This window comes from Geotrypetes seraphini, chromosome 6 (assembly GCF_902459505.1).
Source record: "Geotrypetes seraphini chromosome 6, aGeoSer1.1, whole genome shotgun sequence".
Taxonomy (NCBI): domain Eukaryota; kingdom Metazoa; phylum Chordata; class Amphibia; order Gymnophiona; family Dermophiidae; genus Geotrypetes; species Geotrypetes seraphini.
The window spans coordinates 219203669-219229880 of record NC_047089.1 but is presented as its reverse complement, the minus strand read 5'-3'; the positions used below and the strand labels follow the sequence as shown (position 1 = coordinate 219229880).

Below are 26212 nucleotides of genomic sequence, written 5' to 3'. Positions count from 1 at the left end.
TCTTAGCAACTTCCTGATCCACTAAGGACCAGTCAGCAGACTCCTGGTCCAGGACACATTCACACCACCGGAAGAAAACACAGGCCACCAGCCCACCACAAATCGCTGCCTGGACAGCTAAGACAGCCACTTCAACTCTGCTTAAGAAGGGACTCCATCTTAGGGGCCTGAGAAGATCTCTCAGTGCTGAATCTCCCTCATCTAGCATGGTATGCTTATGTGCGATAACAGAGACCACCCTATCAACCACAGAAAACTTGAAGATATCCCTATCCTCATCCAGAATGGGATACAGCTTGGCCATGGACCATGTCAAGCGAAAAGGCACGACTGGAGTCTTCCACTGTGCATACACCATATCCTGAATATCCTCATGCCTAGGAAAGGAGCAGGATGCTGACCGGATCCCCCGAAGCAGAGGGTCCACAGCTTCCTGGAGAATAAGCGCCTGTAGTTCTTCCCAGTGAAAAATGTGCATGACCATCTTCCCTCCTGTCCACATCATCTGTGCCCCCTAGAGGATCTTGGGGGGCCACCCCAAGATCAAGTCCTTATCCAGCAAAACCAGGTCAGCCAGAAGAAATTCCTTGTCCAAGACACCCATGGCTGCTTGGACGATGCATGGGGGACTGGACGGAGGCAGACATAAAAGGTAGAAACTCCGCAGCAGACCCCTGGGAAAGAAGCAGGAAACACCCCACCACCACAACAACAACAAAGCTGCAGAAGAAACAGCTAGGACATGTTCCTGTCACTCTAAAAGAGGAGGAAGGTCACCTGAGGCCACAAGCAAAATGCCAGAGCTTCCCACCAAAACCAGAGAAAAGCCCTCTGAAAAACTGTCTCCCAAGACCAGTAGCAGCCATGAGGTGTGACTAGACCCAGCCGCTAAACCAGAACCACAGGCAGCAACCACTATAGGGGAAAGGGAATCCCCAGCACCATCAGCAGTAAGGGCAATCTTGTCTCCCTTACCATCAGTGGCTGAGGAAATCCTTGTGTGGGCCCTAGGGGAAGCACAGACTTCTCCACCGTCCACAGCCGATGAGCGGTACACACATGAAGTGGAACCCTGCACGCCGGTACCCAAAGCAGACAGAGATTCCCTCTTGAAGCGGCCGGAGCACTTCGTGACCACATCCACCGCTCGACATGCACACTAGAGAATGACAAGATGACTTCCCGAAGCTAGTTACCCGCCGGATCAGGGGAAATAATTAACTGGTTACCAAGGGTATGGGGACAAGGCCATTCACCGCCCCGTGGGGTGGTGAATGGCCTTGTCCTGCAGTAAAGGATCTGACTAGTTGCCTCCCTTCCTTCCCTTTCAGATCAGCACTGGCAGCTCCCCTTTCGCTTGCAACCACCCTCCCTTGCACTGGAGGGCTTCCCTCCAATATCAGAGCTGACATCAGAGGGAAGCCTTTCTGGTCAGCCAGGGATCCCAGGCAGTTACCTCGACTGTTGGACACCGTCTTCCAGCTTGGCTGCTCCTTATTTTCAGTGCCGACCGTGTGCTGTCCTGGCAAACAAGTGCAGTTAGCACTCAAGATAAGAAGCAGCCAAGCTGGAAGACGGTGTCCAACAGTTGAGATAACTGCCTGGGATCCCTGGCTGATCAGAAAGGCTTCCCTCTGATATTGGACGGAAGCCCTCCAGTCAGCTTTGAGGGCCTGGTGCAAGAGTGGGGGACTGCTGGACTCATGGGCTGCTGCAAGCAAGAGGGGAGCTGTCAGTGCTGATCCAGCTTCGAAGGAATGGGGGGGGGGGGGCATGCCCTGCTGGATGGCCCTGAAAAAGTAAGGGAGAAGGGATTACGTGGGACAAAGGGAGAAAAGGGGGGGGAGCATGAATTTGGGACAAAGGTTGGAAGGGAGGGCATCGAAGGAAAATTGTTGGGGATGTGTGTGTAAATGAGATGGAAAGATAGTGCATATGGGGAAAGGAAGAAAAGAAAATTGTTGGGGAGAAAGAGGAGTTAGGTAGAGATATATGGGGATGAGAGGGAGAAATGTTGGATATGGTGGTGGAGAGGGAACAGATTGAAGGGGGTGCAAGGGGAGGAATGTTGGACATAGTGATGGAGGAAGAGTTGTGGCATGGTGCTGGAGAGGGGTGATAGGAGAAATGTTGGGCATGGGGCTGGTAGGCAGTGGTGAAAAATTCTGCACATGATCCGGGGGATGAGAGAGAGATGTACCCTGGATTTCTCTCTCTCTCCCCACTCCCTGTACACAGGGGAGGGGATCATAGAATGGTGAGATAATGAAGGCAGAGAGATGGACACAGGGGAAATACTAGAAAGGGCCATATAGGAGACATAGAGAAGGGAAATGCTGAACAATACATATATAAAGATAGAAGATGGATGGTGAGCATGGAGAAAGAAGAATGTCAAATGGTCAGGAGACCCTGGCAAGTGAGATAAGAGAAGGCAAAACAAAAGAGACCTGTGCCTGAGACCAACATAATTTGAAGAATAAAATGACGAGACAACAAAAGGTAGAAAAAAATAATTTTATTTTCTATTTTGTGATTAGAATATATCAGATTTGAAATATGTATCCTGCTAGAGCTGGTGTTAGACATAACTGGGGACTTCAAAGCCCAGGCCGTGCTTCTTTAGCTTCCAGCTGTCATAGGGCTCTCTCTGACCAGGAGACAGTTGCACTCTCCTAACACTATTCCTGTCATGTGTGACTGTGGTATTCTGTTAGCATGATATTTCTGTGTAGCATTCTGTAATAATTTGGCCTATTCAGTTTTCTTGATAGGGGAGGGGAGATGGGTTTTGTTGATCCTTGTTCTGTATTATTTGTATTTATAAAATAACAATTGTACAGAATATTGTTTCTTTTTATACTTTAATAAAATAAGTTCAATATAAAATCATAACTATTTGAGGTTTGTGTGGATGGGGTCATATGTTTTGCGGAGGGACTGAGCTTGTGGGGATGGGGCGGGGACAAAATTTTCCCCATGTCATTCTCTAATGCACACAAGACGCACTTCTGCTTTTTAAAAGTGCTCAGAGCGTATGCGCAGGAAACCAACGCACAAACCCGCCGGTTAGAAAAAAGAAAGCAATTAAAAACCAACTCAAAGCTTCCTTTAGACTGGCTGCCTCAGGCCTTTTTTTGTTTTTCTTTCAATTGGTCCCACAGCAAACAGCTGTAAGTGATAAGAGAGCTGACCCCAAAGACTCTCAAAGCTGTAGTCTGTGCCTGAAGGGTGGCTAGGCATACAGCTGAGGTTCCTACTAAAGAAATAAAATTTGGGGAGGTGGGGGAAATAGGGGGAGGGACTCAACCTTTTGAGTGTGGACCCCTGAAAGTGTCCCCAAAGCTCTGTCCGGAGAGCAAACAGGGACAATAAAAAGGTAATTAATCAGATCCAACAGGCCCTAACTAGCAAAGGAAAAGACTGCACAGGCTTACCACCACCACCTGCTGGAGACTGAGAACAGACTGATTGTAGATGGGACTTGTCAGCCCACTTGTACTTCCAAAAGTCAATGTGTCTCAGTCTCCACCTGCTGGCAGAGGAACGTAAACCCATCCGTTCTGTGCCAGTCTGGAGGGATGCTAAAAAAGTAGCTATAATAGTTATTCCTTTGCTGGGCTGTAGCTGTTGATGGCATCTCTGTGAGTGATAAGTCCTGCTTGTCCTCAGCAAATTATGTTGTGATTTCACTTATTTAAGGCTTTGATTATATATTTAATTAGTAAACATGGCTTAGTCTGATTGTAGATCTCATGAGTATGGTGGGAAGTGAATACTCCTAATCTTCTCTTCCTTGGACTTTCTAGCATAGCCCATAGTAATGCTTATTCTTTTTCACAGCTACCAGGATTCAGTTTTATGCAATTGAGATAGCACGAAACAGAGATGGTTACAATAGCCAAATCTTCAACCTTGGCAAACCAGCAGCAAAAGAAACATCAGGCTAAAGCTGGACTGCAGAACCTCATTTCCTTGTAAAGGAAGAAGAGAAAATGAGCCAGTCAGAACTCTTCTTATTTCTTAAGGGGGTTCAAGTGGTTAGATCTTATAGGATGTGAATCTTAACTAGAAGATGGTCTATACCTGTCCTCTCAATTGAGTGTCTACAGAAAGTTTATACAAAATATGTGGCATTTTTGTCAGAAGCAACCATGCCTGTTTTTAAGAGGCCAAGGACTATAAGTAAACAGCTCAGAATACCCAGTTTGGGTCTGGTACAGCATTATGTATAAGCAGCTTTTATTCCCATTTCTAAAACATTTAATTGAAATTTAAAAATTCAAACCATTCCAAGGATCAGGCTGTTCTGTATGTATTATATTTTCCCCAAAGACTATAGTGGTATCTCTGTATTGGGTTTGTAGGATAATTACATAGTACACATCTTTTTAGTGTAAAGAAGCAGCTCTGAACCAGGGAAGCCAAGGCTCAAATCCTGCTTCTCCCATTTACCATGGACAGTATCATTAGGCATGGCCTTTAGGACAGGGACATAGCTCTTATACCAGATTGCAACTTGGCTTCAGCTTGGGCTTGGAAAGACAAGTAATTAAAAATATTAGTTTACTTATAAATTCTGTGAAAGGGCCATGTTAAAATTTGTCACCATAAATAAATCTCAAAAATGTAAAAAAGAACAGATAGGGGATACCTGCACTTAATGGAATCCCTCACCAAAGCTGTATTAGAAGAAACAACAAAGGCTACCAAACTTAAGCCCCCTTTTATCAAGCTGTGTTAGGATTTTTTTATTGCTGGCTGCTGCGGTAAAAGATCAGATGCTCATAGAATTCCTGTGAGTGCAGAGGCTTTTACTACAGCTGCTCAAAAGCACTGACCTGCTAGAAAGTGGTAGTATAAGAAAGGGTATAGGTAAAGATACTCGTCTAGACCCTACTATTATTATCTAGAGCAGTGGTTCCCAACCCTGTCCTGGAGGAACACCAGGCCAATTGGGTTTTCAGGCTAGCCCTAATGAATATGCATGAAGCAAATTTGCATGCCTATCACTTCCATCATATGCAAATCTTTCTCATGCATATTCATTAGGGCTAGCCTGAAAACCCGATTGGCCTGGTGTTCCTCCAGGACAGGGTTGGGAATCACTGATCTAGAGACTGGTCCAGGTAGGCTTGTAGTCTTAGGTTGACAGCTGTTATTCTAAGATCACAACTTGTTTACAGGGAGCCTGGCTACAATAGGCTATGTAGAATATGGACTTATATTCTAGACAGTACACCACCTCCTCCTTCCATTGCTTGCTTTATTTCACACACAATCCTAGACTTTACAGAGATGGGGAGACTGCAGAGAGCATTCTAGTGCCACAGGAGAGGAATCACACCTTAAACAATGCAGTGAGCGCTCTACCTCTCCAATGCAATAGTTCCCACTGTGCAACAGGTATGGACATGACACAACAGAGCATCAGACTGGGAAGCTGGTACCGCCAGGTAATAGAATTTGTGTAGTGTGAAGCAAGGGAACACTTACAACAGAACCATGGCTCCTATTGTACAGAGTTCCTAAGAACAAGGCTTTCAACAGGTACAAGAAGCTGTTGGTATTCAAGGGCTATAAGAAAAATATACATTCTGAATTTTACATATCTTTCTTCTAAAACTCATCACTTAAATCTCTTCCTTGCACTTCCACACACACCTTCTTTTCCAAGAACATTATCTTCAATCACATCAGCATTGCTGCTCTGAGCTTGGTAAAAATTTCAGTTACACTGCTTTTTTTTTTTTAAATTGAATCAATATAAACATTGTTCAAAATGTTCTGAAAAAATGTACATGTTTTATACAAGGCAGGCTACGGCAGAGCACAGAGAGAAGGAGCAATCTGGGCAGGCTCTGTGTTCTTGGAAATGCCCTAAGGTGAAGGGATGGAAGCACCCTGCCTGCTGTCTGACCTCTGACATCCCTCCCGAGGCTTGTCCTCTTCTCCCACAGTCTTAAGGAAAAGTGGGGGGATGCAGAAAGCCATGGCTCCTGCCCCTCAAGGGAGGGCAGGTCCAGAGAGATACAGCTCTGTCCAAATGAAGGCAGGCTTAGTGTCAGCTCATCATATCATTGCTGTTCACACCACATGTTGAATTCTTCATAGAGTCATTCACTTCTCGCCTAAATGCCGAAAGGTTCTGTGTAAACCTACAGGAAATACAGAGCTTTAATATTAATGAGTCTACAGCAGAAAAACAAAGTTCAGACATATTAGTTATCCTTGCACAGTACTATCTGTTTACCATAGCCCTCTGAATAGCAAAAACTCCACCCTACCTTCCATGCTAGAAAAGTAAAGAGTGAGTTACAGGCATAGTAATGTATATTAGTAATCTGTTCACTGTTCTTTGGTTCCTTACACCCAGAGGCATGTTTTTAAAAAAATTTTTTGGAACTGGGATAGGATCATTGGCACACTCCTCTTCTACGTGCAGTACAGAAACTGAAATAATTTACTAGTATTTCAAACCAAGTCAATACTATGCATATACAAAACAACAAAATTCAAAGACAACATCTAGTGTTGTACTCATACTACCAGGATCACCAATACAAATCTTTTCCAGCTAGGAGCCATTTATTGGTAATCTAGTGCTCTTCCATACAGACCTGTCCCGGTTTTTTGTTAGCAAGTTTCGCTCAATTCCTTCCATGAGGTTTTCAAAGCATAGATGCATGGCTTGCTGCTTCTCTGGGGGTTGACTGTTGACAATACTGTTCCTTAGATCTGAAAAATACTAAGACATGAGGAAAGATTAGCCTCCTGTAGCAGTACTGAAGGAAAAACTTTAACTGCTAATATAGAAAGAAACTATTACAAATCCCCTATTCTTCCTATAGCACCTCTAAGACTAATCCCAATGGCAGTCATTCCATTAAAGTGACATTTTAAGAACAGAAGAACTACCATAGGTCAAAACAAAACATCATACCCAGTATCCTATTTCTAATGGGCCAATCCAGGACACAAGTACCTGGCTTCTTCTAATTTGGAAATAAAGGTATATGAGCAAGGGAAGGATGGAATGTTTACCTTTTCATTAAGTAATATTAAACCCAACAGGGGACGGGACATTGACCACTGGTTCCTGCAGTCCTCAAAGATAATGATGTTTAGCACGGTTGACAGCATCTGAAGACCAAAAACAAAATATGAAGATGGTTGACCATGCTCCCTTGGTGCCCAATCTTTAAGACCAGCACTGCTATATACTGTAAAACACCTAAAAATACTGAAACACTGTTCACTTAAAAGTAGTAATTTCAAATCCTGTAAAGCTTCTGCTTCATATAATTATACACAAAATTTCTGTATGAAAAAACGTTCACTTTATTTTGTTCACAGAATAAATTTGGGTGGTTGCTGTGTTAATCCACTTGGATATATAAAAATAAAGGTCAGTAAACATTAAGGTGCAGCTGAGACCTTTATAATGGACTAACTTACATTTGTGACTATCTTTCCAAACCTATGCTGCCTTCATCGGGTCCGTGTAGGATTCTGCATCCAGGCTGCAATGTATACAGGACAGTGAATAAGGAGTGAGGCCGCTCTTGGCAGGAACCCTGCCCAGACTGCCATTCTCTGCGTACCTGCTGAATCATATCCGGGTGCTGTTGCATGATGTGCAGGAAGCGGTCGCTCTCCTGTGTCATGGGTGCAGGCCTCTTCTTGCTGCTGCGAGATAGTTGCTTGAAAAGATAAGTGACGATGTGGTCCAAACATGAGCAGCAGCCTGTGCAAACCATAGTGTCTGCAGAATAGCAGCATCCAGTAAGAACTTGACAGGAACTCTTAGTCCCATTCCACTGTTACTTCAAGTAGCAGGGTCAGCAGCTAAGGGGTTATAGTCAATCCACTTCCACCATCATGGCGGTTTTGGGGGCACCCTAAATACCCTTGTCCCCCTGCCACATCACTATAGTCCTAGGATCAATAAACCACCCTTAGCCCGCTTTCCACCATTATGGTAATTCCAGAGGACATTGTCAGTCCTCTTTCATAGTCACTGCATACATAGGATTGGGACCTGTTACTTACATATATCTTCACAATCACATCTAACATATTTTCCTATAACTAGGAATCCTGGACCTGTTTATTTTACTGAAATACTTTTTCTGATGTTTGCCAGAGTTTTCATTCTTAACATCTCATTTAAAGAGAACTAATTTATTAAAGACCTATTTCCTCTCTCAAACTCCAAAGTACCAACAAAGTCATACAGACAGTTAGTTACCTAGTGCAGTGAGTCCTTCAGAGATGGAAGAGAGGATATACATAATAACATGTGGCTCCAAGCTGGCGATGAAGTTCATATGGTCCTGGGTGAGGACTTCCAGCAGTGAATAGTATGACTGGCTGAGTTTGGGGTAGTCCTGAAGGCAAAGTGGCATACTGTCACTTAGGATATTTCAAAGACAGCATTGCATTCTATTGTACTCAATGCAACAGTGGCATATGTGGACAAACTTATGTCAAGTGGGAAATTAAGACATTTTAGTTATTTCTGGCAGGGGCCTGCTGTAAACAGCAAAATACTGTTCATAAGCTGATAAAACTAGAACCAAGCTAGTAGAGACCAACTTTCCACTGATAAAAGATGGGAGGGTGGGGAGTTTAATAAGCACATTTATGGATGGGTAAGGAATTCTTTTGAAGAGGAGGTACTAGTGGATCATAATTGATGGCATATATTCCATGTGGAATAAATTAATTTGGGTCCCACAGGGCCTCTGTTGGGATTGGCGTTATTTAATTTTATTTTTATCAGTAAGGCAACAAACATCACCACCCTTTGCAGATGACTAAACTACAGTATATATCCCTCCCATTTTAAGTACAAACTTGTCTAGCCACTCTGGCAGAATGGGCACCCTTCTCAAAATAAGGCTCTCCAAATGCTTACAGATAATCTAAAAATGGAAATAGAAGGGGGGTGTATGTACTGTCCAAATGGGGGAGCACCCTCTAATGCTAATCTCCACAGTAGCTGCACACTAACACCATCAAACTAAGAATTTGGAAGAATAAAGATGTGGCTGTGGTGAACTAGACACATTCTGGGAAAAGAAATGCTAGTGCGGTGATGTAAGTGTATCACATTTGGCACTGAAAATCTTTTTCACTTCCCCTGGATTATGAGATATAGCACAAGCCTTCATGCATGCTATACAGAATAAGTATGTATTCTAACAGACATCCTTACCAGAAGGTCACTGTGTGGGATAGACAGCAGGAGCTTGATGAAGGTCTGCAGCGCGTTATCTAGGGCATCATCCCCATAGAGACGGAAGACACCAAAGTTTACATAACTTCCACTAAGGGCAGCCTTCAGCATGGAGAAGCAAACAGAAATTCCCTTGAGTTTTAGTGCATAGAGCTGCTCCTTTGGGACCTCTCCTAGTGTTAGGATACGATTGCCTGCACAAACACAGAGAGAGTCACTATTCCAATAGTGACTTGTGCGATTCTCCAGCTACTTACAGTAGCCTACACAGGTTATCATCATGGACACCATACTAAAATTCTTAGTTGACCTGGAAATCACAGGGTATGTAAATTATCTTTAGTATAGAATGGAATCTTGGGACTCTGCTTCAAAGATGGTGCAAACCAGAGCACTTTTGCTACTGGAAGCAAAGGATGAAACAGAATTCTTGTTTCAAGTGACGTAATATAGTTCTCTGACATAGCACAGCCTTAGTGAATAGTGGCTGAGTGTTAAACCAGTGTGCATGCCCGTCAGCATCTGAATGCCAAACATAACTCCCTAGCAGTAGGGAAAATACTTAACTGAGCTAACCGAGCAAAGTATGATATATCCTCCAGCTCTAGAGCATACTCACCATATGTCGTTATCATTTTGCTGGTTTCTCGAAAGAGAAGGATGCCGTTAGGAGATGAAACATCAAACTGCAGCCGCTGGGACCTAACCCCAAGATATAACAAGAAAATATTAATGAAGAGGAAAGGTGTGAAGGAGGCAGGTGGAGAACTGGAGCTCTTTTTCACCTGTTGTGCACTAGCTCGGCCATCAGTTTCAGTACCGGTGTGGTGCATGCTGGGTCATGGTACCAGAGTTCAATGGCTCGCTGTAGTATTGGCATGTAGGATGGGTAACTGTATCAAATGTTAAGGAATGACATTGTGCATATGACAGTTCACAAATAGATGGAGCATTGCTGTTTACACATCCCCTTCTTGCTGCTCAACTGCCTGACTCATAGATGAAGAAATCAGTAGAATAGTAGCAATCTCATTGCAACTCCATATTTTCATTGGTTTGTAAGTACACACAAATGGGTAAAATCAGTGTTTCATCATAAATGCACATGGTCTTGCCTGTCCCCATTCCTAGATATGGAGAGGTTTTGTGGATTTTTTTTGGTACTAGAAAAAGAAAGGTCCCCCCTATGAGAAACCAGTAGGAAGAAACTTGCCTGTTTTATTCAGTAAAAGTACTAAGGGGTCCTTTTACTAAGTTGCAGTAAGAAGTGGCCTTAGCAAGCCCTTGCAGAGGTACTTCCCACATGCTAAGATCATTTTTACCACAGCTGTAAAAAAAGGCCTTTTACTACTTTTTTTGTATTAATGACCATGAGCTAATATTGTCACTAGTGTGTAGTCCTTAAAACCATCTATTATGTAAATGGTAAGTAGAGATTGACATGGTGACCAAATACCATGGCAAACCACGGCAACAGAAACCAAAAAGCCCGATTCCCCGCAGACATAGGAGCAAAACTTTTCACCACCCATGGGAGTGGTAAAAAGCTTTGTCCCCATAGTACAGAACCCCACCAAATCCTTTACTATCATTAAACATGGCCTCGTGACCCCTCTGAGGACCAGCGACCTTTGTTGTCATCCTTCTCCTCTCTTGACTCCTCCCCTGGAATGCAATGTTGGAAAAGGAGGGCACTCAATTGGGTCTTCACTCTTCTCCCAAATGTGATGTCAGCAAGAGGGGCCCAAATGTCACTGCCAAACACATTGGCGGTGAACAGAACGGTCGTTAAACTTGAAGCCAGAGAAAGGTTACCTAAGCGTGGCTGGTTGAGTTAGAGCAGGGCCTGGAGGAGCTGCCTGCCTGGGTCAGAAACGGAGTCAGCATCAGCAGTGAGAGCAAGAGTCTCAAAGGTAAGTTTTCCAATTGTAAACCCATAATTTTTCTTCTGCTTGCCTGCTACATGTGGAAAAATAATGGGTTGAGGGGTGGGCCCGCAGAGTTAGCCCAGAAGCTGGCAGCTGCAGAAAGTCCTGCTAGCTCAGCTGATTGGGGATTCCCCAGTGATCAGCTCAGCTGGTGCAATGACCACCCCTCCATTGGCATGAGAAAAACCCACTCTCTTCTGCCTGAGGACACCCCCTCTTGCACATCTCAAATTGGCAGGAGATGCCCATTTGCTCCTGATTGACCCCCACCTGGAATGGAAGACTGGCAGGAGAGACGTCCATTTCCTTCTGCACCCCATACCATGACAGGCTTGACTAGAATGGAAAATTGGCAAGAGGGATGCACGCTCCCTCTTTCTGGCAGGCCTGTCTCTTCAAAATGACAGGCCTTCCTCTTCCTGGTGCTTCCTGTGAAGCACTGAGAGGCCAAAGGCCCTGATTGGCCCAGGTGTCCAACACCCCTCCTATGGGATGCACTGGGAAGTGGATGGCCTGCATTTTGAAGAGGTGGGCCTGCTGGCAAGAGGAAGTTGGCATCCCTCTTCCTGGTCTTCCAGTCAAGCCTGTCAAGGTATGGTGGTGCGAGTCGTTCAGGCAGGAGGAAGTGGGCTTCCCTGCTACCAGTCTTCCATTCCAGTCTACGGGTGGGGGTCGTTCAGGCAAGAGGGCTTGGGCATCCCTTGTGTCGACTGAGAGTTAGTTAACCAAGTTAGACTATGATGTCTCTCCTTACCTAATAAACTAAGGAGTTTCAGCAGCAGAGTAAAAAGCAGCTGTAAATGTGGAAGCCAAACTAGGATAGATGGAATGAAAGAGGAGTCTGGAGTCTGAGATTCTTTTGGCAGCAATAGTAGTAGTACGTTAATAAAAAGACAAGTATACAAAATCATACCTGTTTGAGACTTGTATGGATGCTGCTGGGGATGGAGTGGTGACAATTTTTTTCCCTGTGTCATTCTCTAGTGGTAAGGCCTCACATACTATTCCTGTGTTAACCAGTTAGTGATGTAATGTAGCTGTGCTAATTGATCAACACAGGGATGCCCACTTCTCATCTCCAGACGTCTCCTCAAAAACAATTTAAAAATATTTTTTGCTGTGCGGTTAGTGCATGCACATTTGTCTCTTACAGGATGCCCGAGTGTGTCATACATTATGCCATTTTAAGCTGCGTTTGTGTCTAACACAATTTTTTCTAAAAAAAAACCTAAGAAAGCAAGGTTATATACCTGTAACAGATACTATCCATAAAAAGCAGCATGACTCGGATACACAAGTAGATGACATTTAATAAGAGCTGGAATGAAGCAGCTCTCTTGGACCCGAGAACTAGCATAATGATCTAAGCAAATGCAACCCTTCCTGAAAGCAGCAGTCTCCTCAGCATATAGTTCAGAATCAACTCCTGGAGAAGTAGGTTGGATTGTGTGTCTAATTACATCCCCCTAATTACGTATTTTTAGAGGCTAGAGGCAAAAAGCCTGCAAATAAGAAAAATTTGTGAATAACTTCAGGGTCGACTGACCCACCCCTGCCTCCTAGACCTCTCCACAACTTACTTAGGGCCGACTCTGATCCATTCCTTCTTCCCGGACCCCTCCACAACTTACTTTTTAAAGCCTGATGGTCTAGCGGTGAAGAGGGGCAGGAGCGATCTTCTTACACTCCTGCCCCATGCAGAGCCACAAACATAAATGGCTGCTATGAGTTCCCTCTATGCTTAGATTTTACCTCTTATGTTCTACAGCTATACCTATTTAAGCAGGCAAAGAAGCAAAAAGACAATTCTATACTAGCTGCAAATGGCACATGTGAAAAAGGTGCTTACTCTTAGCCTCAGGATTAGAGCTAGTCATTGTAGCAGCAATAATGTAGGTTCTTCAGGAGAAGATAGGGCACTGTGAACCTGTTCAGATTCATTCCAACAATGAAAAAAATTAAGAACTTAACAGTCACTTGGGTCACCGAAGATAAAACGGAGGAAAATGTACTGATACTTATAGGCAATAAATCTGGTATTTAGTTCTGTAAGGCACAGAAATAGAGTTCATCAACAACTGGAAAGCAAAGTTACTCATCTGTAGCAGGTTTCCAAAGACAGTAGGATGAATATTTTTACTGATGAATCCTGATGTGGTAAATGTGTCCCACTATTCTTTCTAGAAGCATTCCATCACCCACGAGCATATCTTCCCGCCCACCATCATTAGGCAGGACAGTCTCAGTGTAACAAAAGAGCTGAAAAGAATTCAGCTCCAACAGGCAGTGGGTAGGGCACTAATATCCTGCTGTCCTCAGAGAATACTTGCTACAAGTGAATAACTGCTTTCTCTGAGGCAAAGCAGGATAAGCATATTGTAAGACCCTTGATCAAACCTAATAAAAAATCATTTTAAAAAAGTTATTTCTTTCTTAATAACAGCCTGAAACAGAAACAAATAGGCCAGTGGGGTGGGGTCAGAATTAGAGCCTAGATACCAAATCAATTCTGAAGTACTGTCTGATCAAATTGGCTGTTTTGTCATGAATCTGTTTTGTCAGGGGTCTCAAAGTCCCTCCTCGAGGGCCGCAATCCAATCGGTTTTTCAGGATTTCCCCAATGAATATGCATGAGATCTATCTGCCTGCACTGCTTTCAATGCATATTCATTGGGGAAATCCTGAAAACCCGACTGGATTGTGGCCCTCAAGGAGGGACTTTGAGATCCCTGTTCTAGACAGTAGTGAGATGTTGAAACTGACAATCCTATAGGCATTATTTCCTCTAAGCCAGTGGTATCAAACCCGTGGCTCGGGGGCCACATGCGGCCCGCCAGGTACTATTTTGAGGCCCTCTGTATGTTTATCATAATCACAAAAGTAAAATAAAACAGTTTCTTGATTTTATCTATAAATTACAATATTATTATTAAGACTTAGCTAAAAGGTTTATTAGTTTCAAGTTTATTAGGATTTTAATTTCCGCCTAGCAAGGTTATCTAAGCGGTTTTTACAATCAGGTACTCAAGCATTTTTCCCTCTCTGTCCCAGTGGGCTCACAATCTATCTAACGTAACTGGGGCTATGGAGGATTAAGTGACTTGTCCAGGGTCACAAGGAGCAGCGCGGGGTTTGAACCTACAGCCCCAGGGTGCTGAGGCTGTAGATCCAACCACTGCGCTATTTTTTCTGAGCCCCTCCAACTACCTACAAATCCAAAATGTGGCCCTGCAAAGGGTTTGAGACCACTGCTATAAGATACAGTCCTCCAATAGGAGATGCTCTTTCATTATAAGATTTCCAATAGAGAGGGACAATCAAGGTCTGCAGGATTTAAGGGAATCTGGCTGTCCCTAGTGACTAAAAACAATATTGAAGAACTGTCTCCCACTGGCAGCAATGCAGTTGGAGGACTCTGCTCAGCTTAGAGGGAAACAGTGCCTGTAGGAAAGATGTTTTGTAACCCATTTCAAAACTTGACCAGAAAGACCATGTTACAACTCTGCAGATCTCAATGGAAGCCGACTTTAAATGAACTACTGATGCAGCATGGCTCTGACATGACACTTCAGTCAGCCCAGTTTCAGCATAAGTAATAGAAATGCAGTCTGCAAGCCAGTTTGAAAGAGTGTGTTCATCATTGTTATCCAGATATCTTAATCCAACCCTTCCCCCTCCTCCTAGATAAATTCTCCCCCAAAACCTCCACTTAAATAATCTCTTCCTCCCCAAAACACCAACCAAGTATTCAGATCCCTGAAATGTTACGTAATCTTATTTGTACTCTAACTGTAATCTATTTGTTATATCACACAGTAACGTACAGTCAATTTAATATCCAATTAGCAAGTTCTTCCAGAATTAATCCAGGTACCTCTCCTCCAAAACTGTTGTAACTTCACTGGAAATGTCCAGTTAGCTCTTTTGTAATCCGCCTTGAACTGCAAGGTATAGGCGGAATAGAAGTCCCTAATGTAATGTAATGTCCTTATTTGTTGAGGTCAAAAGAAACAAAAATCTAGATGGACTTTGTTTTTAGTTCATTCCAGACAGGTTAAAGCGCTCTTTGCAAACCAGTGTGCAGTGTGCTTTTGCCTTCAGACGTGGTCTTGGGAAAAATGTTGGCAGAACAACCGATTTGTTAAGATGGAACTCTGACACTTCCTTAGGAAGGACCTTAGGATGTGTGCACAAAACTACTCTATTGCATCAGCTACTAAGGCCAGGAACTCATTGAAATGACTGCCACCAAAAACAAGACCTTCCAAGGTCAGGTACCCCACGGGAACTGATTTTCCTGTCCCATTCCTGCATGCTCTGTCCTCATCTGCACAAGGCTCAAACACTTTAAAATCGTAAAATTTGAGGCTTATGTGTTAAAGGCAGAGTTTACAGGAATGGGGCTAGGGCAGGGACAGTGACAAAACTTGTGGGGATAGGAAGGGGGAAATTGAGTTCCCGCAGAGATGGGGAAAAGTTTGTCTCCGTGTCATTCTCTACTTCAGATGACAGATATCAAGTAGCTTTTTAGGAACTTTCATCAGTTGGGTAAGGACAATGTTGTGATTTCACAACACTATGGGAAGCTTGATGGGAGGTTTTAGCAAAAGGAATCCCTTCCTGAGGCAAACAACTAAAAGCTGGGCTTATCCTCTACATTAGTGTTGCCTAAGTTGGTCCTGGAGTACTCCCTTGCCAGTCAAGTTTTCAGGATATCCATAATGAATATGAATGAAATTGATTTGCACATACTGCCTCTATCATATGCAAATCTCTTTCATGCATATTCAATGAGGACATCTGGACTGGCAAGGGAGTACTCCAAGACCAATTTGGGAAACATTGGTCTACATGGTGATAAACTCCAATTGCACCAAGTAAACCCTTATAAAGTTAGTTTTGAGATCTGACTGACAGGTGTATAATATATTCAAACAGTTTTTATGTAGGGCAGGAAAAGGGATCTAGGGCCTTGCCCTCACATCAGATGGCAAGCCTCTTCCACTTAAAACCTTATGACTTGTAGTGAAATCTCTCCTACAAGCAGAAACCGGTAAATTCAAGGAGGCCATCTCTAACTTCTTAACACCCAAGTTGTGAAGGCCAGGGACTGGAGGTTGGGATGCAAGAAGGACTCCTTGTACTGAGTGATAATAGCTGGAAAGCATTCAAGTCTCTGATGCTAGCTCTAGAAGTAGAGCAGTGGTCTCAAACTCAAACCCTTTGCGGAGCCACATTTTGGATTTGTAGGTACTTGGAGGGCCGCAGAAAAAATAGTTAATGTCTTATTAAAGAAATGACAATTTTGCATGAGGTTAAACTCTTTATAGTTTATAAAACTTTCCTTTAACAGTTAAAAGGAAAGATATATAAACTATAAAGAGTTTTACCTCATGCAAAATTGTCATTTCTTTAATAAGACATTAACTATTTTTTCTGCGGCCCTCCAAGTACTCTATTTTTTATGCAGCACTCACATTTAAAGTTTAATATCTTTTCTTTCTCAAAACTGACACATTTCAATCACTAAATTGAAAATAAAATCATTTTCCTACCTTTGTTTGGTAATTTCATCAGTCTCTGGTTGCACTTTATTCTTCTGACTGTGCATCCAATATTTCTTCCCTTCTTTCAGCCTCCTGTATGCTTCCTCTCCTCCAGACCTCATTGCCTCCCTCAACTTTTTCTTTCTTTCTCTATGTCTGTCTTTCTCTGATTCCGTGTCCCATTTTTTGCTTTGTTTCTGGCTCCCTGTTCCCCCCTTCTTTCTTTCTTCCTTCCTGCCCTCCCCCATGCCACTGGGAAATAGGCTGCTGCCGCTGCCGCCATCGGGAACAGGCCGAGATCTCCCTGCTTCTCTTCTCCACGGAACCGACCAACTCTTGCCGCTCGACGTCAATTCTAACGTCAGAAAGGACGTTCCGGGCAGCCAGGCAGCGATTGGCTAGCCAGAATGTCCTCTCGACGTCAGAATTGACGTCGGGCGGCGAGAGTTGGTCGGCCCCGCAGGGAGATCAAAGAACATGGTGCTGGCCTGTTCCCCGATGGCAGCGGTGAGAAGGGAAGGGAAGCACATTGGGCACCACTGCTCTAGATGAGCCACATTCTAGGGAGAACAATGGACCGCCCCCCCCCCTTGGTACGCCACTGGAGCAGCAGCGTGTCTGGCCGGCTCGTTCCGTTCAAAGCCACGGGTGGCGGCTCCTTGCGAGATCCGTGCCTGCGTCTGAAGCCTCTCTGATGTTGTGATGTCAGAGAGGCTTCCGATGCAGGAGTGGATAGCGCAAGGAGCCGCCAATCCGCGGCTTTGAACGGAACGAGCCAGCCAGACACGCTGCTGCTCCAAAAGGAAGAGAATGATCGCATCCAGACTGCGGGCCGCAAATAAAACCTGGAGAGCCACATGCGGCCCGCTTGTTTGAGACCGCTGAAGTAGAGGGAACCATATCTGCCACAGCCAGTATGGCATGATGAGAATCATGGCTCCTTAGTCCTATCATTGGAAGATACATATATAAATGACCCCTCCTCCAATTTAGGAGGCTGTTCCAGTCTAGAAGAAAGGAGGGATTTGTTTAGTTTAATGGCAAAAAGATCTACCAAGGAGGGTGCCCCACTCTCGAAAGATCTTTCAGGCAATGCTTATGTTTAAAGATCACTTGTGCAGTTGCTTGACTTGACTCAGTCTGTTAATGAGACAGTAGATTTTCCCCACCAGGTATGTGGCTCTGAGCACCATCCTATGGGAGATGGCCCATCTCTGCATCCTGATTGTTTCCTGACACAGGAGGTACAAGCCTATATCTCCTTGCTTCTTGTCACAGTACGCTGTTTGCTTGGATCAAAATAATTTGGTTTGCCAACCAATCTCAAAGCCTTTAGAATGTTCCAGATAGCTCTGAGCTCTAGGAGAGTGATATGGTATTGTTTCTCCTGAGTACACTGACCCTGGGTGTGAAGCCTGTTTATAGGCGCTTCCACCCCAGGTTAGATGCATCTGTCATTAGTGTCTTATGGGACTGAGGAATTTGAAATGGGAATTCCTTTTCCAAAGTGCTCCAAATTAGCCACCGGATTAGATATTTCCTGAGAGAAGGTCCCCGAAGCCTGAGTTCACTGGAAAGACAGGGTCTATTAAACTGTCATCAAACTGAAGTACTGCACTGGGTGTGACAAGCACAATGGAGGCCATGTGGCTTAAAAACCTCAACATCTGTTGAGCTAATACAATTGATTCCTGCAACCCTGAACCACAGAGATGAGAGGAAAGCACTAGCCTGAGACATGTCTAGCAGGGCTCCAATTAACTCAATTACTGGAATGGCCTGAGATAAGGCTTGGGCTACCTCCAGCACCCAAATAATTCTGCATCTCAATTTTTTTGTTTCTTCCTCTGATGTGCTCTTGATCAGCCAGTTGCCTAGGTAAGGAAATGCATGCACCCTCAGACTGCATGGTAACGCAGAATGCGATATTTCCTGTGACTGGGATGCATCTGTATGTAGGTATAGACATCCTTCAAGTCCAGAGAGCATAGTTGATCTTGTTCTTGAATCACAGAGTAGGTTGCCTAGGGAAGCAATACTGAACCTCTGTTTTGCCAGATATTTGTCTAGGACTAAAATAGGATGAAATTCCCCTGTCTTCTTGGTAACTAAGAAGTACTTGGAATAAAATCTCTTCCCAAAATGGAGAATTCCTTAATAAGCAATTCCTGGTGCTAAGAGCTTAAAATGAATGCTCTCGGTAGGAAATTTGGAGCGAACCTTTCAACTGAAGTGCATAGTTTACCCAAACTATTTTAGAACCCACTGGTCTGAGGTTACAAGGGGCCTCCTTCTGGGCTCTCTGCTGCTGTGGTTGGAGTGAGAACCCTGGTTATTTTTTTTTTTTTTTGGGTGGGGGGCGCAACAGGGAATTTATGCATTTGAGAATAGTAGGTTCTTTGCTGCTGTCAGAATACCTCCTGGATGTAGAGGAAGACACTTGATGTTGAGGAACATGGAGGCCCATTTGATGCTGATGCAAATCTAGTGTTCAATGCAGCTCCCAGAGCCATAGAGACTGATGCCTCCAATGCCAAAATTGATGGACTGGTCTTCTTGGCACTAAAGGAGAAATTAGATTCTTACCTGCTAATTTTCTTTCTTGTAGCCTGTAGACTGGTACAGTTCTTACAGATGGGTTATATCTCACTGTGACCAGCAGGTAGAGACTGAGACCAAAACTTGGTTGTAGTATATTAGCTGAATATACCAACCCAGTCTGCTGAATAGCCAAGCAGAATCTAGTACACAACTAACTTGGAACAATAAAAATATTCCGAACAGGAGGTCAAAACAGCAAAACAAATGCATAGATTCTCCTCGTTCAGAATCGTATCCAATTGGCGTTTGATTAGAGTTTTCATAAGTTTGCTCACTATCAATGTGAGATTCACCAGTCTGTAGTTCGCAGCCTCCGTCCTACAGACCGGTGAGTCTCACATCGATAGTGAGCAAACTTATGAAAACTCTAATCAAACGCCAATTGGATACGATTCTGAACGAGGAGAATCTACAGGATCCCCATCAACATGGATTTACAAAGGGAAGGTCCTGCCAATCCAATCTGATCAGCTTCTTTGACTGGGTGACAAGGAAGCTGGATATAGGGGAGTCCCTGGACATCGTGTACTTGGACTTCAACAAAGCATTTGATAGCGTCCCACACTGCAGGCAACCATCTCCAAAGAAGAGCATTCTGAAGTGGACACAAGTGAGCCCGAGCACATCCTACCACGTCTAGGGAAGCCGCCATCAACCTCAAGACTTGGAGGAAAACCTGCACCGAGGACACCAGAAGCAGGCGAATCTGAGATTGTAATTTGCTTACCAGGGCCTCTGGGAGGAAGACCTTCCCTAAGGAGGTGTTGAACAGAACCCCAAGGCACTCCATGCGATGAGAAGGTTCCAACCAACTCTTGGATAGGTTGACAACCCAGCCCAGCGACTGCAGAACTCCACCACCCGAGCCATGATCCAGGTGCTCTCCTGTAATGACTTTGCTCGAATCAACCAGTCAACATAAGAACATAAGATTTGCTGCTGTTGGGTCAGACCAGTGGTCCATCATGCCCAGCAATCCGCTCACGCGGTGGTCCTTAGGTCAAAGACCAGGTAGGGGATGAATCAGAATGCCCTCTTTGCGCAACACCACTGCTATGACCACCATAACCTTGGTGAACGTCCGCAGAGCTGTTGCCAGACCAAAGGGAAGTGCATAGAACTGAAAGTGCTGACCCAAGATCGCAAAGCAAAGAAAATGCTGATGGGAGGCCCGAATTGGTACAAGCAAGTAGGCCTCCGTCCAATCAAGATAAGTCAGAAACTGCCCCGGCTGAATCGCCAGAATGACAGACTGCAGAGTTTCCATGCGAAAAGATGGAACTTTGAGAGCCCTGTTGACCCCCTTCAAATCTAAGATGGGCTGAAAGGTTCCCTCTTTCTTGGGCACCACAAAGTAAATCGAGTACCCGCCAGTGCCACACTCCTACGGGGGCACTGGGACCACTGCTTAAAGATCCAGCAATCTTTGAAGGATCTAGTGAAAGGCCTGCTTCTTACACACCACCCGAGGGAGAAAATGATCTGGCAATGAACAGGCAAACTCCAGAGCATAACTGTCCCGAATCACCTCCAGGACCCACTGATCGGACGTGATCTCTGCCCACTTTGGATAAAAGTTGCACAATCAGGCACCCACCGGAACCAGAGTAGGCGCCGGCAAGAAGTCACTGGGTAGGACGGGCAGCGGAGGAAGTTCCAGCTCCCCAGCGGGCCCCACAAAAGGACTGCATGCGCTGAAAGAAATTGCTTCGGGGAGATCCAGAAGACTGAAAGGAAGTGGCCCCTCGATCAGGGTGGAGACAGCAGAAATTACGCCTCGAGCAGTGCCACCCCATGACATTGGCCTAGCGTGATCCTCAGGCAAAAGAGGCACTTTGGAATCTGTTAAGGTCTGAACCAACTTGGTCCAAATCCTCACCAAACAAAAAAGACCCCCTAAAGGGGAATTTCGTCAGCTTAGCTTTTGACGCCGCATTCACAAACCATGCCCAAAGCTACACGGTACGGAGGGCAGCCACTCCAAAAGCAATAGACTTGGCAGAAGCTCGCAAGAGGACATACATGGCCTCCGAGAGATAAGAAACACCCATCCCAATTTTGGCAACTTCCTGCTCTAATAAGTCCCAATTATCAGACTCACGGTCAAGGACATGCTTGGCCCAGCGAAAACACACCCAAGCAACCAGACCACCACACATAGCGTCTGGACCACCAGGGCAGTAACATCAAAACTCTGCTTAAGGAGGGACTCCAACTTACATTCCTTGGGGTCCCTCAAGGCAGCGTCGCCCTCTACAGGCACGGTATGCCACTTAACAATGGCCGAAACCACTGCGTCCACCACAGGTGACTTCAAGGCGTCCTAATCCCCCTCCAGGATGGGATAAAGGCAGGCCACAGAACGCGAAAAGCAAAAGGGCGCCTTCGGCACCTGCTACTGAGCAAGCATATCCCAAATATCCTGATGCATAGGGAAAGAGCGGGAAACAGAGCGGATCCACCTAAGCAAGGGGTCCACCATACGCCAGAGCTCTGACAAGGTGTCCTCAAACTTTAACACTGAAACCTGAAGAATTAGCTCATGAAGCTCGTCCCGCTGAAAAATGCTCACTACTGATGCATCCTCACCAGCAGGTGGGCGCGCAAATCCACCGCTGGCGGAATCCGATCCCCCAAGAGGATCCTGGAGATCTCCCCAAAGGTCCAGCTCCTGCTCCTCATTACAAAAATCCTCATCCCAAGAGACCCAAGGCCGCTTGTATGAGAGAGGAGTAGAGGGGGACAAAACCAGTGCTGTCTGGGGCTGGACCATAGAGGATGTCGAGGACAAAATACCCTCAAGACCTTCGCATTGGAAGCAGGACCTCCGGCCGCAAGCACATAAGCTTTGCAAAGTGCTAAAACAAAATCCAGGGGAAAAACCCCTGGCGGCCTCAAGGGACTCCCTGCCACAGCAGGGGCCAAGCACAGATCTGCCCCTGCCTCTCAAATATAGGGGGAAGTCACCTGAGGACACTGAAATAATGAAAGTGCTTCTTGCCAAAACTGGAGCTCCAGAGGCCTGTAGCGTCTGGGAAGCCTGAACTGTCCCAGCTGCTAAAGCAGGCAAGCCGGCAGCAGCGGTAAGGGAATCCCCAGCCACTTTGGTGGTACAGGAATCCTTTTTATCCTGACCGTTGGTGGCTGGGCAACTTCCACGTGGGCGTAGATGGATGCCCGGGCTTCCCCGCGATCTGCTGACGACTCGCAAGGCACTTGCGATGGGGTTCCCTGGCTGCCAACACCCGATGCCAATGAGGATCCCCCACCGCTCCGGCCTGTACATTGCTTGCACAGGCCAGCCGTGAGTGCCTCACATCTGGAGTGCAATGAGCACTTTTTCCCTTCCAAAATGCTCATTTTGTGCTTAAACACACCCTAGCTGTAAAAATAAGTGCTGGTTAGTTGAGAAAACAAAAAAAGACAGCAATTATAAAGGGAAATGAGCCCTTCAGACTGGTACTGCCTCAGGATTTTTTTTTTCCAGAACAGACTCCACCGGATCTCTAAGCCAGAGGCCTGACCGGGATCGGTGGCCAGGCTGACAGTTGAGGCACCTCTACAAAAATGTGGGGAGATGGAAGGGGGGAGGGACCTTGCACAAATCCCACCAGGTTTAACACCCCCCAAGATCAGACGGATCCCCAAACAGGACCCGTCCCAAGCTCCATCCAGGAGTCCAAATAAATTCCAACAGCCCTAACAGGGGGAGCCAAAATAGTCTTAAAACTCTGCTGGAGACTGAGAAAAGACTGGTTGGTATGGGGAGCCTCAGCTAATATACCACAACCAAGTTTTGGTCTCAGTCTCCACCTGCTGGTTACAGTGAGATATACCCCATCTGTAAGAACTGCACCATTCTATTAGGTGACAAAAAATGTGTTTGCACTATTACTCCCGACTTTAATACCTCTTTCTGATATCTGTGAACAAAGTACAAGAGGAGAGCTTATGCACTGCTGGGACCAATTATGGGGGTCTATGAGGGACATGGTTCTGTTGCACTTCTTAAAACCACTGGGAGTTTTGTGTGATATAATACAAAAATAGCCAAAAAGAAATCAAATGGCTCAATGTTGAAAAAGTACTCAAGGACGAAGAAAGCCTAGTGGGCTGCTGAAAAACAAGAAAACTTAAAAGTGCCAAAAAAACCTGACTAAATCTAAAAGGGAAGATGGGGAAACAACGGATCAATGTGAGAGACTTAAACACACCTGAGACACTGCAAAACCGCAATGAGGAAGGCAGGTGGGGATTGCAAAATGGGTCCACATTGCTCTATGGAAAAAAAGGACTACACTGATCCCACATGACGATGATGGGCAAGATGTGTGCACACACACAGTGGGATGCTTCCTAGCGTTTCTAGAGAACTCTGAGGAGCACTTACTACGCTAGGCTGCATCATATGACATCACCCATGAATAAGAATGCTGCTTATCCTTCTTGCTCTTGGAGAAGAATGAATAGAATCATATGAAAAGCTGTGCAAAATAACCTCTGCTAATTTAAAATGTGATGTTCGGTAGTACATTAAGTGATACTGGCTTGAGAGGGCTGGACGTAAAGGCATTGGGGAGCAGATGCCACCTCTGCTCCTGATCCACACTGTCCTAAGGCAGATAGGGCAGGATACATCCATTCAAAGAGCATCATGAAGCTGGTCTTTGCATTGAAGGCGAAAGCAATTCCTCTCAGATCTCTCACCAAACCAACAAGCGTCCTCTGGTAAGAAAGCAAACATCGAAAATATAAGCAACAGAAATATATATATCTATATAAAAACATGTCCCTGTCCTATCTATCTATCTATATACACAAAGTATATATACATACACGCACTTTAGATTCCCCATATTGCTGTGTTAAAACAACTTATGGCTGGAGCTGCTGGTACCCTAGAACAATTTGCTATGTCCTGCTCAAGACAAAGGTACAAATTTAGCAATGCAAACAGCTCCATCGCAGTTTCAACAGAGTTTATGTTAGAACAGTATAGTAGTCAAAGTACCCCTAAAGTCTACTGATTCCACACTACACAATCTTGGGAACCAAGGCCTGTAGGCTAGTGGCCATTGATTATAACTAAATCACATTTTGGAATCTGTAACCTTTCTATATCTTCATAGAAAGATCACAATTATGCCCCCATTTCCTGAGCTATTAAGATATTAATAATAATGGTGAAGGCACTGATAAGCTTCTTTCCTATACTCAAATAAGGAAAGCAAATCATTTACTGGATCAACCAATTTCCTGTGACTTGCAGCCTTATATTCCCAATGAAAAACTATCTCACAGGCAGGATTTAGTGAAAAATAAGCTGCCAGCAAAATAAGCTTTCAAATCCATTGAACATGAACTACTCTTCCTTTCTTGGAAGGTTCTACACCACCTCTTCATCTCCTTCCTCCTACATATTTGTTACAATATTCATATCATACAGCATTGCCTTCATGCAAAAAAAATGTACATCTTGTTGGTGCTATCCTTTTTTTCATTTTTGGGTAGACTTAAAAAAAAAAATATTTAAAAAATAGGTTAAATGCTATGTCATGCAGGTGCAGGGGAAGGCATACTCTCACAGCATGAGAGTCCCTGAGCACTTCTTTTCCTGTGTCCCAAGCTGAGGCTTCAATCTAGCTGCGCCTCCTGTAACATGGTTCTCACCTTCTTTCCCTGCTGTGGCTTGCATAGTTCATTGATTAACTGTTTGAACTGCATCATGTTCTGTTATCTGTGGAGTTCCACCTGGTTCAAAATGGCTGATTCATGAACTGTTAAGAGCCACACCACAGCACAGAGGCCTTGCTTTACTGCCTCCCCCCCCCTCTTTGTTCCCCTATGCGGAGGGCTGAAGATTAAGTGTCTTCCCCAAACATCCACACAAAGGAAGGCCAGTTAGAAGCTGGCAGCAGGGACTCACTTTTGCTTCTTGCTCATTGAACGTGTTGGTGCTGAACATCTGTGCCACAGCCTCAAAGGCAGCTGTGAGGGGCAGCATGAACTGCTCAAACTGATCTTCATCTTCTCCTGAGAGAAAGCAAATGATCATAATCAACATGCCTTTCCTTATTAAGATCAGAATTTACTATTAATATAGATTTAAAAAATACTGAGGCATCACTTCTTTCCTATACTGGTAACACAAAATATTTTACTACAGCCTTTTCCACAACGAACGGGATAGAATTATAAATGGCTGTAGATTCAGAGCATAAGACTGTTTGTCTATGCTAATTTCCTTTACATTCAACTACCAGGCTACTTATATATGTATAGTATGGTATAGTATCTTAATTTGAATATAAAAGACTGATCTGAATTTGAAACACCCTGTGATTCTCACACTTTAGTCACTTAGCTGGAAAAGATATATTTAAATGGTAAAATTGGTCAATTTTTCTTTTTTTTTAATTCTGCCATTCCAGTCCAGATGTGTATTATGCCTCCATACCAGCAGATGGCAGCAGAGAAAAATATCCAAGCTCACAATAGATGGTGCATAAGAACATAAGAATTGACATCCTGGGACAGACTGAAGTCCAGTATCTTGTTTCCAACAGTGGCCAACCCAGGTCCCAAGTACCTAACTAGATCTCAAGTAATAAAACAGTATGCTGCTTATCCTTAGAATAAGCAGTTGATTTCCCCAAGCCATCTCTATAATGGACTATGGACTACTCTCTTAGGAATTTATCCAAACCTGTTTTAATCCCCACTGATTTCACCACATTCTCTGGCAACAAATTCTAGAGTTTAATTACACATTGTGTGAAGAATTATTTTCTCTAGTTTCAAGTTTATTAAATTTTACTATACTGACTATCAGCAAGTATCTAGCCGGTTTACAAGTTAAAATAAGATAAAAGATAAAACTAATACAAAAAGAAGGG

At 44.4% G+C, this 26212-nt stretch overlaps 2 protein-coding genes across 2 annotated transcripts in view; one reads left to right on the top strand and one right to left on the bottom strand.

Moving 5' to 3' along the window:
• The window catches only part of PBDC1 (polysaccharide biosynthesis domain containing 1), a 31865-nt gene extending 27406 nt beyond the window's left edge, over positions 1 to 4459 (top strand). The window contains exon 6 of the mRNA XM_033950081.1: positions 3844 to 4459. Within this exon, the coding sequence (XP_033805972.1) occupies positions 3844 to 3950 (107 nt within the window). The 3' untranslated portion in view covers positions 3951 to 4459. The remainder of the gene's footprint in view (positions 1 to 3843) is intronic.
• Positions 4460 to 5248: 789 nt separating this feature from the next.
• XPO7 (exportin 7) overlaps positions 5249 to 26212 on the bottom strand; it is a 174297-nt gene continuing 153333 nt past the window's right edge. Inside the window, exons 20-29 of the mRNA XM_033950080.1 lie at positions 25243 to 25349; positions 23953 to 24041; positions 10027 to 10134; positions 9861 to 9943; positions 9221 to 9435; positions 8252 to 8390; positions 7605 to 7765; positions 7045 to 7143; positions 6621 to 6748; positions 5249 to 6158 (exon numbers count right to left, since the gene is read on the bottom strand). Coding sequence (XP_033805971.1) covers positions 6065 to 6158; positions 6621 to 6748; positions 7045 to 7143; positions 7605 to 7765; positions 8252 to 8390; positions 9221 to 9435; positions 9861 to 9943; positions 10027 to 10134; positions 23953 to 24041; positions 25243 to 25349 — 1223 coding nt within the window. The 3' untranslated portion in view covers positions 5249 to 6064. The remainder of the gene's footprint in view (positions 6159 to 6620; positions 6749 to 7044; positions 7144 to 7604; positions 7766 to 8251; positions 8391 to 9220; positions 9436 to 9860; positions 9944 to 10026; positions 10135 to 23952; positions 24042 to 25242; positions 25350 to 26212) is intronic.